Source organism: Pipistrellus kuhlii, unplaced genomic scaffold (genome assembly GCF_014108245.1).
Source record: "Pipistrellus kuhlii isolate mPipKuh1 unplaced genomic scaffold, mPipKuh1.p scaffold_m20_p_2, whole genome shotgun sequence".
NCBI classification, from domain to species: domain Eukaryota; kingdom Metazoa; phylum Chordata; class Mammalia; order Chiroptera; family Vespertilionidae; genus Pipistrellus; species Pipistrellus kuhlii.
Genome location: NW_023425515.1, coordinates 109,940,500 through 109,958,065, shown reverse-complemented (window position 1 = coordinate 109,958,065; position 17,566 = coordinate 109,940,500). Strand labels below are relative to the sequence as shown.

Genomic DNA, 17,566 nt, shown 5'->3' with positions numbered 1-17,566 from the left:
AGGAGGTGATCAGGGGCCAACGTACTGAATACTGGAGAATGATCTACGACAGTAGCCAGACAGAAGAGTGAGTAGGAAAAGAGAAAACAACTGTGAACGACATTCTCCAGAAGCCTGGCTTATAAGAAAAGTGAGAATTATGGTGAAAACAAGTTTTTAAAAAAGGAGAACCCTGAGAAAAAGGGCTATTGAGTTCTAGTCCCTTCACTTCTTTCAGCTTAGCGTTATCAGTAAAATGGGTATTCCCTAAGAGTATCAGGTATGATGACTAGCAACAGATTGATGCAATGAGTCTAGCATAATGCAGAGACAGAGATGGGGTTGTTATGGGGTGACTCAGTAGCCCAAATCTTTGAGGAATGCTGAAATAAGACCATGAGGCTGGTCAATCAGACAGTAACAAGCAGGGAGAAAAATCAGAAAATAAGACTCAACAAGGAAGGGCCTTCATATGGAAGTGGCTGGCTTTCACTTCCCCTGCCCTCATCTGGAGATGAGTATTCTACTCCAGAGGCTGTTGAGAGAAAGAGGTGGTCGATCTGTGGTACAGGTTTCTGATTTCAATGAAGGTGAGAAGGTGAATGGAAAGTCCTCTTTCAGGAGGTTGAGAATGTCAGAGAATTTAATGAAGACACAGCTATAAACGCTACAGGTGCCCTACTATGTTGGAAGGCAGATGAGGAGGAGGAAGAAGCCAGCCCAACTGGGAAAAATTACAGAAAAAGACTTCAGAAGACTGTAGCTTGAGGGTAACAATAGCAAATGCACAGAATCACACACTGAGGTCATTTCTGTCTCCAAATGACCAAGTGCTCAAGACATTAGAAAGGCTCTACTGCTCTGAATAATTCTGAGCTCTACAGTGAACATATCTGGGTAAGGGGCCTAGTTGTTATCAACTAGAGGCCCAGTGACTGAAATCTGTGCATGGAGTGGGAGTCCCTCAACCCGGCATGCACCCTCTCGCAATCTGAGACCCCTAGAGGATGTCCCGACTACAGTTTAGGCTCTCACAATCTGGTCCCGCTGGCTCCTAACTGCTTGCCTGCCTGCCTGATTGTCCCTAACTGCCTCTGCCTTGGCCCCCGCACCCAGGACTAAGGCTTCCCTCCTCTGGCCAGCCTCATGCAACCAGGACCTGGGCTTCCCTCCCTTTGGCTGGCTGCAAGCGCCTGGAACAAGGGCTTCTTCCCTCCTCTATGGCCACGAACACCTGGGACCCAAGCTTCCTTCCCTCTAGCTGGCTGCAGGCACCCGGGACCCTGGGTAGCGCCGCCTGGGACCTAGCTTTGTCAGGAAGGACGTCCAGTCTATCTGGTCTAATTAGCATATTATCCTTTTATTAGTATAGATAAAGCTGCCTGCTGGATATTGCCATACAGCAAAATTATTCACTGATATATTAAAAGGGTTTTCTGCAGCCTTAATTCGACAGATGTTTTCTTCAATTTTTCCAGCTGGAAGAATCATATGTCATTCCATATTTGCATGCAAGCTCAAAACTTGCCCTAGCTCTCGTTTTCTTGGCAAGTTCTCCCAATTACCCCCAAAATCTTTTCTCTTCACACAGTTTTTAGAAAATAGCAATAATGAAAGTAGAATAACAGAAATTCCTCCAGCAACTCCTTCATTCCCACACAAATGTTAATTAAATACCAATTACATATAAACAATTGGACTAGGCAATATAGAAGATTCTAAAGGAGAAGATTGAAATGTTTGCCACAGTGCTTTCCCATTTTACCATGTGAAGTATTGTTTCTCCATCTGTTCTAGATACTTCTCTGCATCTTTTCCACCAGGATTTACTCTCTGAGGGAATAAGCTCTCTTCCTTCCAGTTCAAGTGTACAAGCCACCTTAGAGAATTTGACTCCTTAGTGCACATGTGTCAAACACAAGGCCTGAGGGCCAAATCCGTCCCGCCAGGCCTTGCAATGTGGCCCGCACCGCGCTGTCATCACTGCACTCCGCTGCGTTTCCATCACAATGACAGTTTATGACTGTTCAGTAAACCATTCGGCCTGCGATTTAGGCTGGATTTTAGATTTTGGCCCCTTCTCTGATTGAGTTCGACACCCCTACCTTAGTGTCTTCTTTCAAGAGGTTCCTGATAATCTGAGTTTTTAAATAGCCTTTCTTCATTTGTGATTTAAAATGTGACTGGCTTGGAAGAACAGCCAACTTAGACTCAAAAACAGGAAGTGAAAAGACAAATATGAGTTCAGTCTCATACTGAGCAACATCTGGCTCACAAGTGTGGTATGAGATGATTATATACTGTTTGAGAGGACTACCCCAAAGCTAAAACATGACAAATGGGAATTATTACTATACTAGAGGTCCCTCAGCATAGCCTCCAGGGATTGGGCTGAAATTGGTGCCTGCCACTCTTGCTCATCCCGGCCCTGCTGCACCCGCCGCTGCCACTGCCACTGCCACTGCCACTGCTTGGTAGGCTCACTACTGCTACGCTGTGGTCTCTGGGCTGTGTCGGCCAGGCTGAGCCCTGCATCTGGCACCTGTCCATCAGCTGAGTGGAGCTCCAGGTGGGAGCGCACTGACCACCAGGGGGCAGCTCCTGCATTGAGTGTCTTCTCCCTGGTGGTCAATGTGCGTCATAGTGACAGATCAACTGGTAGCTCGGTTGCTTTAGGCTTTTATTTATATAGATAGTACATAAATACAGAAGTTGTTTTATGGAGAGAGCTCTCATTTCTATTATTACTTAAGAATAGAAAAAACTAAAGGACTACATTAATATAATTATCATTAATGAAGTATCAATTGTTTATCTCAACCTATCTCAAATATATTAAAGAGGATTTGTTTGAAGATTTTTAATAAAAAATATAAAAGAATTATTTCTCTTGTAGGATTAAATTGTTAGGCGATTCAAAGAATAACAGACAGAAGATAGATGTATCACTTAAATTTTAACATTTCTCATATTTCTGAGTGAAGCAATATATTCATCCTTAAATCTTTGTTTAATATTTAAAAGTTAAAAACTAAGGATACACACACATGGTTATTCTGTAAAAGTAATCATGTGTGTTAAAATTCTCCAGAAACATTTACTCTTTTGGCTAACAGATGTTTTAATATCTGTTGTAGTTGGTGGCAAAATATCCTTCACACTCGATTAATATTTTTAAAAAGATGGTTCATTTCCCAATGATGTCATGAGTATTTGTTTTAATTTGTTTTTGTTTTTAATATATCTTACTGATTTTTTACAGAGGGGAAGGGAGAGAGACAGAAAGTTAGAAACATGGATAAGAGAGAAACATCAACCAACCGCCTCCCGCACACCCACCCAACTGGGGACGTGCCCACAACCAAGGCACATGCTCCTGCCAGAACCGAACCCAACCCTGGACCCCTCAGTCTGCAGGCTGACACTCTACCCACCAAGCCAAACTGGCTTCAGCTGTTTTAATTTGTTTTTAAAATACTCATTAGTTTTCTTATGTAGCTCTACAATTAGTATGAAAAGTAAAACCAAACAACTCCTTTAAAAATTAAAAAATGAAGCTAACATAGTTTCAGTGCTGCCTGTCACCCAGGAAAGATGCACCCTTAGAGCCAGTAAGAGCTTTTCTGGAATGTTCCCATGCTTCTGGCCCACATACTTTGTCATTTAATAGCGTTTTTCCTTCCCATTTTAGTGTGAACAGTAACAAGGCTACAAAGACTCATTACCATCCTTGTCTTTAGAGAGCACCTTGTCTTTAGTGAGCAATGTAATCATTCCCTCCACAAGCATTTGCAGAGCACCTACTATGTGCTGGCACTACTCCAGACAGTAAGATTTAGTCCTGGCAAAATAAAATTCCTTAGTGGACCTTACACTCCAATTGAGGGAACAATAAAACCAACTTCCTAAAAAGGGGGAAAGTAAGAGGAAGCAAAGGCCTTTGGTAGGTGCCAAGTTGTCTAAGCAAGACACCACTTATTTCTGGCATCACATTTCTTTCAGGAAGGAACTCCAACTGCAGGCTCCTGAGGGTGTAGGTGCTGGTTCTTTTCTCTCTTGGTCTGCAAACCTGATTTAGATCATGGCCATCAGGGATGCCATTTACCACTGCCCTAGAAACATTCCTGAGTGGCTTCCATGCTTCCTCTCTTGTAAGTAGAGAGTATATAGGACACAGGGCCAGGAGAGAAGGGGAGCCACAAGGGCCTTGGAAATTGTTATTCCAATTCCAAATACCTAACTCCATAGAACAAGATAAAAATAATGTAATATTTTATGCTTTCACATCCCTGTGGTTCTAACCATAGCCATCCTTAAGGACATTTATTTATTTATTTATTTTAAATGGGAAGAGTGATAAACATAGAAGTCAGCAGCTCCTTATTGAAATAGAGGCCAGCATACTTATTATACACAAAACTGAAGGTTTTTGCTAAGGGCAGTTAACCCTGGGTAAGTGTGGTAAAAGAAGAATGTGAAAAAATTAGGGCTCAAAAGTTTGGAAAGCTCTAATTGGTTTGGCTCAGTAAACAGAGTGTGGGCCTGAAGACTGAAAGGTCCCAGGATCGATTCCGGTCAAGGGCATGTACCATGGTTGCGGGCACATCCCCAGTAAGGAGTGTACATGAGGCAGCTGGTCGATGTTTCTCTTTCATCGATGTTTCTAACTCTCTATCCCTCTTTTTTTCCTCTGTAAAAAAAAACACCACCACACACGCACACAAAAAGACAATAAAAAATATATATAAAAGTTCAGAAAATCATGACACCCGCCACCAAAGGTAGGTACATACAACTTTTGTAGATAATTAAGGGGGAACTGTGGCTTCCTAGAGCAGAGGTTAGGAAACCTTTTCTGTAAAGAGTCAGATAAATTTTTCAGTTCTGAAGCTATAAGGTCTCTTTCATAATGATTCAACTCTATCCCTGTGGCTGGAAAGCAGCCACAGACCATAAGTGAACAAATGACTATGGCTGTGTTCTAATAGAACTTTATTTATAAACACAAATTTGAATTTCTTATATTTTCACCTGTCATGAAATATAATTCCTTTTATTTTTTTCAAACATTATAAAACAAAAAAACATTCTTAGCTTGTAAATTCTACAAAAACAAATAGTGCACTGGGTTTGGCCACAGGCTGTAGTTTGTCAACCCCTGTCCCAGAAGGTCACAGTAGGGGCCCAGCCCTTGTTTGTAGTTACAGAAGCCCAGCACAGGGCCTGATCCTAAATAATCAATCAAGAGGTAGATGTTCCTTTGTCATGTGGAGGCTTCCTTGCAATGTTGAGAAAAACTAGGTAGTAAAAATTGAGAAATGCTCTGATTCCGTATCTGCTTTTAATTCTGTCTGAACATCACACTCTCTCTAAACTTGACTTCCCTATCTGTAGAATAAAGCATACTATTGGCTGCTTTATAAAGTATCTTCTACCTCTGAACTCCTATGATCCTTTATTTACAACAAAGTAAGAGAAAATTATACTCACGAACAGATCAATAATACAAAGTCAACTCTAAATGAGCTCACACAGTTCCTTTACTTAAGTAAAGGCGAAACTTTTGGAATGGGGAAGAAGAGGTGCTGCATTTGGGGAAAGTGTGTATCTGAAAATCACTAGCAAGATGGCAACTTACTGTCCAAAGGGAAACCCCATATTTCAACATATCCCTTCACTGTTACACAGGGGCCTAAGCCAAAATTTGTCGGAACAACCACTGTAAAATGGTTAGAGTAGTATAATATATTAGATGAACTTTCTTTAGAGAAAAACAGCTCCCCTAAGCAAAATGGGATCATTTTATTTTGTTGTACATTATCTACTTAGCATTACTTGGGGGAGACACACAGGTAAGGAAAAGGCAATGGCAGGAGTACGGACTTGGAGAGAGAGAGAGTGAGAACGGCAGGTGAGAGCCCAGCAGAGCACATCTGCTAACTAAGGCAATGGTGTTAACATCAGACTGGCAACTGGGATCCTCCTTCCTGTTCAAGAATGCATGGGAAACTCTCAAAAAGCAGGATACAGGCGAGCAATTAGAAATTTATGGCAGGTAAGAAATCATCAAGACCTAAAGTGAGGGAGGACGAGTGGAGCTTACTATCAGAATAACACTTAATACAATCTGTACAAACTGGTAGCTAGCTAGGCATGGGAAAGTGGAGGGAAGGAAGCTGTGTGCTGTCTTAGGAGATGGGGAAGTTATGGTATAACCAACTAGGCTGCAGAATTCAGGAGCAGGGGTACTAGGTAAACCCTCATTGAAAGGCATTTCTGATTATTTAAATGGGTTAGCAAAATAAGGATCATGATTTCTAATCAACACTGGTTATACTTAAGATTCTTAACATGAGACTCAGTGTCTAAGATGTATAAATGTTGGTGGCTTCAGAATAAAACTTCCTGTAAAAAAAAATACCAACGTTAACCTATTTAGAGTGAGATGATGTTTAATGCGAGTCAATGTGATGGAAATCTGTGGGTGCCAAATTAAATAGACTTGCTAGTTCTGGTTATGAAAGAAGTGCCGAAGGCTCCAAGAAAGGAGAAGCTGGCAATATCTCTCAACGGTTAATCAGACATCTGTTACAAACTCTGCAGAGTCTTTGCCATCTAGAGTAGGACAGACACAGAAGAAAGGAGTACTCAACACCCCTTTGAAAAATCATCACACATGCTGAGTTAATAGTCCATAGCATTGACAGGGACGAAAACCGCCGAGCTGCTCACCTAGACACTTACCTTTTCCATTAACTGCCAATCCCGTGGCCATGGCTGCTGTCACGGAGCCGGACACCTGAGGCACCAGTGGGTGTATTCGGGGCCTGCTCCCCATTCTAGCTCGCTCTGCACCAGGGCCCAATAAAGCTCCAACTGGCTTTTCAGCTGCCACTTCCGGTGTCACTGTATCCCCCTGACCCTGCTCAACGGGGTCCAGTTTCTCAGGGCTCTCACTCTGAAAGCCATCCACTGTGGTCCTGCTCTTAATGGGACTCTTAGGCACAAGTATCTTTATACCTGATTTTGCTAGGTCCATATTCTTTCGGTTCGAGAGAGATGGAGTTGTGTTTTTCCTGAACTTCTGGCTGGCAGCAAATAATTGACTGTTTTTGGACTCAGGGTCTTTGCCAATCACTAGTGACTTAGGAGAGGTCTTAGAAAAATTGCTGTTGGTGGACCTGGAAATCTGTTTCCGGGCATTGTTTGGAGAGGTCCTATTTGTTCTGGTTAATGTGCTTTCTTTCTGCTTTTCAGTGTGGCGTCTATTAAAATCATGAATGTACTCCTCACAGTTCACAAGATGCTGTTCTGGTTCCCAAGTGTCATCTTCACTGTCGTAGCCTTTCCACCGAACCAAATATTCTATCTTCCCTTTTTTGTTTTTCCTTTTGTCAACAATGCTTTCTACCTGTTTATAAAAGAAAAGAAAAAAGTATAAACATAACATCTAAAAAATACAAGCTTAATAACACCAAAAATAATAAAACTACATGCAACAGTGAAAATGATCTTCTCTTTCCTAAATCAAATCATCTAAAACAGAAAAATAACAGAACATATGAAATTTTTGCAATTTCCTTGAAATTAGGTCAAACAAAATATAATAGTCATTCATAGCCTTTTGCCTGGTCATCCTTAAGTTACTAAGAACAGGTACTCAAAAGCAATAAATTGGCTGTGGTAAATGCACAAACCTATGAAAGGCTAAGAGCTTTTGAGGAGTGGAACTGGTGCACAGAGGAAACATTATTGGGATTCCAAGTATCCTTAAGAAGCACTCAGTGAAAATTAAAAAGGTTAACAGAAAACATAATGCTTTACTGGTAATAAAACAGTCTAGACTGGTTAGGTTATTTCCCTTCAAATCTGGTTTTTAACTAATTTTACGCTATCATCTTTAAAGGGAGATGCTGTTAATCTTTTTTTTTTTTTTTAATTGATTTTGTACAGAGAGGAAGGGAGAGAGATAGAGAGTTAGAAACATCGATGAGAGTCATCGATCAGTTGCCTCTTGCACACCCCCTACTGGGGATATGCCCGCAACCAAGATATATGCCCTTGACCGGAATCGAACCTGGGACCTTTCAGTCCCCAAGCCGACGCTCTATCCATTGAGCCAAACCGGTTTCGGCGAGATGCTGTTAATCTTTAAAACTGGTGATCAATATATACCATATCAAATTTATGAGTTTATACCTTTCGATAAAACATTACTGTGACAAATTCTACTACTTTAGCATCCTAAATGTAAATCGGAAATCTTCTATAACTCATATGAACAAAATATACTGGACATAATGTCCTCCATGTTATTGGAGAAATATTTAAAATCTCGTTACCTCTCCAGTTAACATAAAAACCATGGGCCTACTTCCCCAATGGCAGCATGTACTCCATATCTTGTAAGTAAAGGGCTACAGTCATACAGCTATTTATTTAATCATGAACATCAATAACTTTCTCACAAAGTATAGGTCAGATGACATATTAGTGTATTTAATACCAAAACAACAGAGACTAATTGAATACAACTAGATACTTTTGGAGAATGGGAGAATAACCCATCCCATCAGACCCCTACTCTCAATCCTGCTCCCCACATCCCTCAAATATATTTACCTGGATTTAGAAAATTAGAGTCCTTAACTATAGAAAAGCCTAAAATTAATCACATTGTTGATTCTGGTAAAAAAGTTTTAAAGGTACAGAAAGGCCTTTTTTGGCAGATGGCAGATCACATGCCTAACAGAGCCGATAATACCAGATCTGCATATGTAAGTCCACACAATTCATAATGTAGCATGGAGAGCTTTGAAAATGATCCTCTCCACCCTCACCCCTCCCACTGCCCGCTCCTTTGCTTGTGAAGAACTATGTATAAAGGCAAAAGTATTTCAACTTTAGAAAAAACATACTTCTGGAAAGTTCCATGTAAATCAGTTTCGTGGTAGAAAAAATTTAAAAGTTTTAAATAAAAGGGGTAAAGAGACTGTCCCAAGACTGTCCCTAACCCTAACCCTAAACTGATTAAAGACAAAACTATGTTTAATACTAATTTTTTTCTAAATCAATTTCCATCCCAGAAACATAAGTACAGTAATCCAGAGATCTGAACTGAATTTTCCTGTTGCTCTGCAGCTAGTACAAAAGGATGCATTAGTAATTCCATGAACTCTGTCTTGACCCACAAGAAGGAAATCCAGAGGAATGGTATCATCTGTAAAACCCTGAGCTGGGGCTGACTTGAATATCTCCTGAGGTGTTTTCATTGCTCATTTCAGAGAAAGCCAGGGACAAATTTCCTGACCTTTACTATGCCTCTCACTGTTGGGCCTGCAGGATGTATATACACAGTAAGGCAATTATCACTCTAGGAACTTGCCCAAGGAAATTGAGATTTGTCTCATTTTGGAGTTTTCTCCAGTCTTATGAGGGCTATATAACCTACTGATTCTTCTTCTTTAAACACTCAAAAGACATGTTAATATCTGACTTTCATACTAATTTAGCCCCAATGATGCCCCTGTTGGTCCAATAAAGTATTGTTTACAATTACTGGGATTCCCTTACGGGGGTCCTCTATCATGGAATGTTAGCATCCTAGGGTTACTGCTAGGGGGAAAAAGATACCCAGGATTGATAAGGATGAAATCCAGAATTTTCAAAATAGGTGTATACAAAATTTCTCACTTGTATACAAAATAGGTGTCTACAAAAATTAAAACTTTTGTCTTAATCATATCCCAGGAAGCAGCAGAAAGGAAATGAACCAGAACCCTTATTACAACTTTTATACAGAGAAATTAATTCAAGATGTATTAAGAACCTAATTATAAAGGTTAAAACAATGAAGCTCTTAGAGCAAAATATAGAACATTAATTACCTTTGTGACTCAGGGGTAGGAAAAGATTCTTTAGGTCAGCGGTTGCCAACCAGTGGTCCCAGACCACTGGTGGTCTGTGAGATCCAAAAGGTTGGCAACCACTGCTTTAGGTCACAAAAAACAAAACAAAACAAAAAACAATGAAAAAAAGAAAACTGATCAACCAGACTTCATAAAAAACCAATGTTGAACAAATGTGTAAACAAGCCATAGATTGGATATATCCATTAAAAATATCTCTAAAGAATGGTCCCTAAGACTAATAAGTAATTCTTAGCATTCAATAATGAAAAGACCAAATATAATTTTAAAGTGAGTAAAAGATTTGAGCACACATACCCAAAAGTATATGAATGACCAGTAAACAAATTAAAGAGTGATGAACATTATGAGTCAGATGCAAATTAAAAACAATGAGAGAAAACCAAGATGGCGGCATAGGGTAGACACCTGAATGAAGCCAAGAACAACAAATTTTTATTAAGAACTGGAAAACAGGGGAAACATCGCCCTGAAGCGCCTGACGGCTGGCTGAGAGGAGGCTCTACCATTTGGGAAGGAGAGAGAAGGCACGCTGAACCTCAGGAACTGTGAAAGTGCGGAAAACTGTGCGTGCGAAAAGGCGGCTGCCCAACTTCGCTGCTGGATTGCTTGCGGAGCGTGGAGAGGGCGGGCTGGGCTGAGTTTGCTACTGGCTTACTCCCTCCGCACTGAGAGGGCGAACAGCTAATAAGCAGCTAGCTTTCTTGTTTGGGAGGAAAACAGAACTACCCTATTTCTCTGATAAACGGCCCCAGACAGGGAGAGGCCAGACTGTTAGGCAGTGGGCAAAGATCTCTGAGGTGTGAGAAGCCAGCAGCCATTACTGCGGGACTCAGAAACCAGACCCTCGTAAGGAGGGGCTGACCAAAGTTTGTCTGCACTACCCTAGGCCTCCGCCCCATCCAGGTAGAGCACAGAAGCCCTTCCAGTGGCTAGCTTTCTTGTTCGCCATGAATAGGACTCTCCTAGGGAGGGACAGACAGCAATCCAAAGCTTGTCTGCGCCTATACCAAAGAGGTGCGCGCGCCTGCAACCAATCTTCCAGAATTCACCAAAGTTTGTCTGTGCCACCCCGTGACTCCGCCCCATCCAAGCAGAATACAGAAACCCTCCTAGCTGAGACACTTCTGATCCTCATAGCCAATTGGCTTGGAGATCAACACTTCCCAGTGATATCAACCACAAGCAAGGCTTAACAACAAGGCTGCACACACAGCCCACAAAGGGCTACACCAAGACTGTCCACCTCAGGTAACTGGGAGGCTGACCCACTGAACCATATAGGACACCTTAGCACACAAAGCCACCCTACCAACTCAGGGAAGCTGTGAAAATGCCAAGACAAGGAAACAGATCACAAACAAAAGAAATGGAGGACAAGAAGTGACTGGATATAGAGTTCAAAACCACTCTTATAAGGTTTTTCAAGAATTTCCTAGAAAAGACTGATAAAATAAACAAGACTTATGAGGATATAAAAAGGGATCAACTAGAAATAAATAATACATTGTCTGAAATAAAATATATTATACAGAGTCCTAAAAACAGAATGGAGGGATCGCAAGAATCAAGTCAAAGATTTGGAACACAAAGAGCCAGAGGACACTTCTCCACAGAAGCAAGAATATAAGAGAATCCAGAAAGTTGGAGATAATGTAAGAAACCTCTGGGGCAACTTCAAGCAAACCAACATCAGAATTATGGGGGTCCCAGAAGAAGAGAGAGAGCAAGATATTGAAAACATATTGAAAAAAATAGTGAAAGAAAACTTCCCCCACCTGGTGAAAGAAATAGACTTACAAATCCAGGAAGCACACAGAACCCCAAACAAAAGGAATCCAAAGAGGACCACATCAAGATACATCATAATTAAAATTCCAAGAGCAAAAGACAAAGAGACAATATTAAAAGCAGCAAGAGAAAAGCAGGTAGTTACCTATAAAGGAGCACCCATACCGCTGTCAGCTGATTTCTCAACAGAAACCATGCAGGCCAGACCTAAACTGATTAAAGAGCTCAGTAAAAGAATAAAAGAGTAACTGTCATTATTGCAATTAAAATACCAAAAGGTCTGAGAAACAATATCAGGGCAAAGCATGTAAATATACTGGCTTACAAGAAAAATACCAAGTTACAAAATATACGCAGCAGGAAAAGTTTGTCACATTGTATCATCATCCATACTGGTTGTAAATACTTGCTTGGCTGCCTCCCAGAGCAGTGGAAATAGGCTGTTAGAATAACTTTGAAAATACAAGCAATGGTGAAAGCTTTTCTTGGGTTTGGGTCTTACACCAATGGCTGGGTAGTCCTACCTAAGAAAAGAGTAATATGCAAATTAACCATCACTGCGCTACACCCACAAGCCCACCCCCCAATCAGAGCAAGTATGCAAATAAACCCAACCAAGATGGCTATAGCCAGAGAGCAGGAGAGAGGCTTGGGTTTCCCAGGCAATGGAGGAAGCCAAGCTTTCCACCAGCCCTTTCTGGCCTAAGCCTCTATTCAAGGTTACAAAGTTTCAGTTATAGAAGATAAAAAGAGCTTGAAAAAGCGGGAGGCTAGGGTTGCTCCTGGCAATGGAGGAAGCAAAGCTTTCCGCACATCCTGGCTGGCCCAGGCCTCCACTTAAGGCTACAGAGTTTCAATTATAGAAGATACATAAATCCTAATAGAAATGGCTGCCTCCAAGGAGCATGCAAAAGGCATGGCTCCACTCCAGGCTACAAAGTTTCAATTGTAGAAGGTAAATAAATTCCAGATATAAGGGCCTTCATTTGAGTTGCCAGAGGGCCTGGCTGGCCTGCAAACCACCACAGGCCCCTAGCTCAGGCCACCCCACGCCCCAAGGCAACACTCACCCTCATCAGGGACACCCTTCAGGGCAAACCAGCTGGCCCCCACCTGTACACCAGGCCTCAATCCTATCTAATAAGAGTAATATGCAGATTTACCATCTCTCCAACACAGAAGATGACTGCCCCATGTGGTCAAAGATCCTGCCCCTATGTGGACACAAGATGGCCAGCAGGGGAGGGCAATTGGAAGGGACCAGGCCTGCAAGGGAGGGCAGTTGTGGACAATCAGGCAAGCAGGGGAGGGCAGTTAGGGGTGACCAGGCTGGCAGAGGAGGGAAGTTGGAGGCAAACAGACGGCAGGGGAGCAGTTAGACATCTATCAGGGTGGCATGGGAGTGGTTAGGGGGTGATCAGGATGGCAGGCAGAAGCAGATAGGAGCAATCAGGAAGGCAGGAAGGTGAGCAGTTGGGAGCCAGCAGTCCTGGATTGTGAGAGGGGTCCCAGATTGGAGAGGGTGTGGGCTGGACTGAGGGACACCCCCCAACTCCCATGCACGAATTTCATGTACTAGGTCTCTAGTTTGGAATAAAAGAGCATCATTATGAAAAAAAAAAAAAAATTCTATCTAATAAAGAGGGAATATGCTAATTGACCCTCACACTGTTGCAAAAATATGGCAGCACCCACAGCCAATAAGGAGGGAATATGCTAATTGACTGTACCACCCTCAAAGGTGGCTGCACACACAGCCACAAGATGGCAACGCTCAGTCCCCTCAACCCCACTGGGGTGCCTGCCTCTGGAGTCCCCCAGTCCCTTCAGCTCCCCTGTTCCCCAGGGCCAGCCTGAGGAGCAGGCAAGCCTAGCCACCTAGGGCCGTTCGAGGCTCAGGTTACCAGGGCTGGCCGAGATTTGTGCTGTTGACAGTGGCAGCAGCAGAGGTGTGATGAGGTGTCACCATTCCCTGATTGCTGGGTCGCCTCCTGCCCTTGGTAAAAGGTCTAAGGCATTTTATAAAACTAAACAAATACCAACCCTATGACCTAGTAGTTCCAATCCTAATTACTCACCCAAAAGGAATGAAAACCTATGTCTACAAAAACACTTGTATAACACATTTTATAGAAACGCTGTTCATAATGACCCAAACTAGAAACCACACAAGTTTCCAACACCAAGTGATTAGACAAACAATGCTACTCAAAAACAACAACAAAAAAATTAGTGATTTATGCAAGAGCATGGCTGAGTTTCAAAAACATTACACTGGATAAAAAAATAAAAAATTAAAAACAAACAAACAAACAAACAAACAAACAAAAACCCTTGCTCAAAAAAGCCAAAAAACCTTTTCCTAAAAAACAAGAACAGAGCTTGGTAAGGAATTGATTGGGGAAGGAGCATTAATGAAATTTCTCAAGTGATAGCTTTTTAGCTTAATAAGCTGTAGGTTTGCACAGATTTATGCCTTTCTTAAGGTCAGCACCTGATATAATATTTAAGGTGCGCATTGCATTGTTAGAAATTTTTAGATCAAAAGAAAAAAGCTATAAACAAATATGGACTAGTTAATAAAATGCATGCTAAATGACTTTTAGGAGGAAGAGTACTGATTTCAGCATTTATTTTAAAACATGTCAAAAAGAAGACGACTTGTGAATGGAGAGTGGAATAAATAGAAAAATGTTCATAGAAAAATCTATGTAATGGGCAAATGAATGTTAATTGTAAAATTCTTTCAACTTGGGTGTTTAAATTTTTCATAATTAATGAGAAGAAGTCAATATTCATTTCTATTTTACAAACTAAAAAATAAAGGAAAAATAAGTAACTTCAGTAAAGCCACAAGATTAAAATTTTAAAACAAGCAAAACCGAAGAGAAGAAAATAGTTAAGATCAGAATGGGAATAAAGAAAATAGAAATCAAACTAAGAATAGAAAAATCATATAAAACCAAATGCTAGCTCACTGAAAAGATAAACAAAATTGACCAATCTTTAGCCAAATTCATAAAGAAAAAGAGAGGACTCAACTCAAAAAACACTATAAATGTAAAGAAGTTACAACCAATGCCACAGAAAAACAAAGAATCATAAAAGAATACTATGAACAAGCCCAGCCAGTGGCTCAGTGGTTGAGCACTGAACTGTGAACCAGGAGGTCACAGGTTTCACACCTGGTCAGGGCACATGCCTAGGCTGTAGGCTTTATCCCCAGTAGAGTGGGTGTGCAGAAGGCAGACAATCAATGATTCTGTCTCATCAATGATGTTTCTCTCTCCTTCCCTTTCCTTTCCTTTCTGAAATAAAATTTTTTTTTAAAGAATACTATGGACATTTATATATCAAAAAATTGGACAATCTAGAAGAAATGAATACATTTCTAGAAGTATATAACCTTCCACGACTAGAAAGAAATTAAAATTTAAATAGACCAATTAGTAGCAATGAAATTCAATCAGTAATGATAATAATAATAATAATAATAATAATAATAATAGCTCCCAACAAAGTCCAGGATCAGACAGCTTCTGAAGCAAATTCTACCAAACATTTAAAGAATAATCAATTTACAACTGTTTACAAAAATTGAAGAGGAAGGTACACTTCCAAACTCATTCTACGAAGCCAGATTGTCCTGACACAAAAACCAGAAAAGATACTACTACAAAATAATAATAATAATAATAATAAAATAAAATAAAGGCCAAATCCTAGATAAATATAGATGCAAAAATTCTCAACAAAATATTAAGAAACCTAATTCAAGAATACATTAAAAGGGCCGAAACCAGTTTGGCTCAGTGGATAGAGCGTTGGTCTGCGGACTGAAAGGTCCCACGTTCGATTCTGGTCAAGGGCATGTACCTTGGTTGTGGAAACATCCCCAGTGGAGGGTATGCAGGAGGCAACTGATTGATGATTCTCTCTCATCAATGTTTCTAGCTATCTATCCCTTTCCCTTCCTCTCTGTGAAAAATCAATAAAATATATATTTTTAAAAATATTGTACATTAAAAGGATTATAGACCATGATCAAGTGGGATTCATCCCAGGGATGTAAGGATGGTTTAACATCCACAACTCAACAACATGATACATACATTAATTAAATGAAGCGTAAACACCATGAGATCATCTCAATAGATGCAGAAAAGGCATTTGACAAAATTCAACATCCTTTTGTGATATAATTCCTAACCAAGTGGATACTGAAGGAATATATCTCAACATAATAAAGGCTATATATGTTAACTCATACAACTAAAATACTAAAAACACAAATAATCCAATTAAAAATAAACAGAAGGTCTGAATAGACATTTCCCCAAGGAAGACATACACGTGGTCACAAAATGAAGAGATGCTCAACATCACTAATCATCAGGGAAATGCAAATTAAAACACCAATGAGATATCACCTCACATCTGTCAGAATGGTTATCAACAAGACAACAAAGAATATGTGTTGGTAAAGATGTGGAAAAAGGGAACCCACATGCATTGTTAGTGGAATTGTAAACTAGCATAGCCACTACAGAAAACAATATGGCAACTCCTCAAAAACTTAAAATTAGGCCTGACTGGGTGGCTAAGTTGGCTGGAGCATCACCCTGTATACCAAAAAAGGTTGTGTGTTTGATCCCCAGTTGGGCACAAATGGAAGGCAATCAATTGATATTTCTCTATCACACAGATGCCTAGCTTCTCTCTTTCTTCTTCATCTTTCTCAAAAATTAATAAAAACTAAAATGAAAAAATAAAAATAAAAGCTTTCTAGCCGGGACCGGTTTGGCTCAGTGGATAGAGCGTCGGCCTGCGGACTGAAAGGTTCCGGGTTCGATTCCGGTCAGGGGCATGTACCTTGGTTGCGGGCACATCCTCAGTGGGGGGTGTGCAAGAGGCAGCTGGTCGATGTTTCTCTCTCATCGACGTTTCTAACTCTCTGTCCCTCTCAATTCCTCTCTGTGTAAAATCAATAAAATATATTAAAAAAAATAAAAATAAAAATAAAAGCTTTCTAGCTGGCATGGCTCAGTGGTTGAGTGTCAACCTATGAACCAGGAAGTCATGGTTTGATTCCTAGTCAGGGCACATGGGTATTGCAAGCTCAATCCCATATGGGGTATTCAGGAGGCAGCCGATTAATGATTCTCTCTCATCACTGATGCTTCTGTCTCTCCTTCCCTCTTCCATCCTCTCTGAAATCAATAAAAATATATCTTTAAAAAATTAATGACAATATCTCCTCAGTTAAGGATTAAAAAATAAAAATAAAAACTGGTCCTGCTACGTGACCCAACTATTCAACGCTGGTTATTTACCTAAAGAAAACAAAAACACTAATTTAAAAAGATTTATATGCACCCCTATATTCATTGCAGCATTACTACCGTGTTTCCCTAAAAATAAGACATCCTCCGAAAATAAGACCTAGCACATGGAAAGATAAGACATCCCCTGAAAATAATACCTAGTGCAACTTTGGGAGAAAAAATTAATATAAGACACTGTCCTATTTTTGGGGAAACAGGGTAGTAAGAGCCAAAATATGAAAGCAACCTAGATGTCCATCAACAGATGAAGGTGTGTACACACATATTAGAGAAATATTGAGCAATAAAACAGAATGAAGTTTTATTTGTGACAATATACCTGGACCTAGAGGGTATTATGCTAAGTAAAGTAAATCAGAGAAACACAATACTATATGATTTCATTTATATGTGGTATCTAACAAAGAGAGAAAAGAATAAAATAAAAAGGAAACAAAGACACAGATAGATATACAGAACAAACTGATGCTGGCTGCCAAAAGGCAGAGGGGCCAAGGGATGGGAATTTACTAAAATATTGAT

General features: G+C 40.4%; 1 protein-coding gene across 3 annotated transcripts in view; it reads right to left on the bottom strand.

The window, feature by feature from the left end:
• The window catches only part of CDYL (chromodomain Y like), a 199,744-nt gene that overhangs the window by 85,754 nt on the left and 96,424 nt on the right, over window positions 1-17,566 (bottom strand). For all 3 annotated transcript variants that reach the window (XM_036446275.2, XM_036446276.2, XM_036446277.2), the window contains exon 2: window positions 6,724-7,390. In XM_036446275.2, the coding sequence (XP_036302168.1) occupies window positions 6,724-7,390 (667 nt within the window). The remainder of the gene's footprint in view (window positions 1-6,723; window positions 7,391-17,566) is intronic.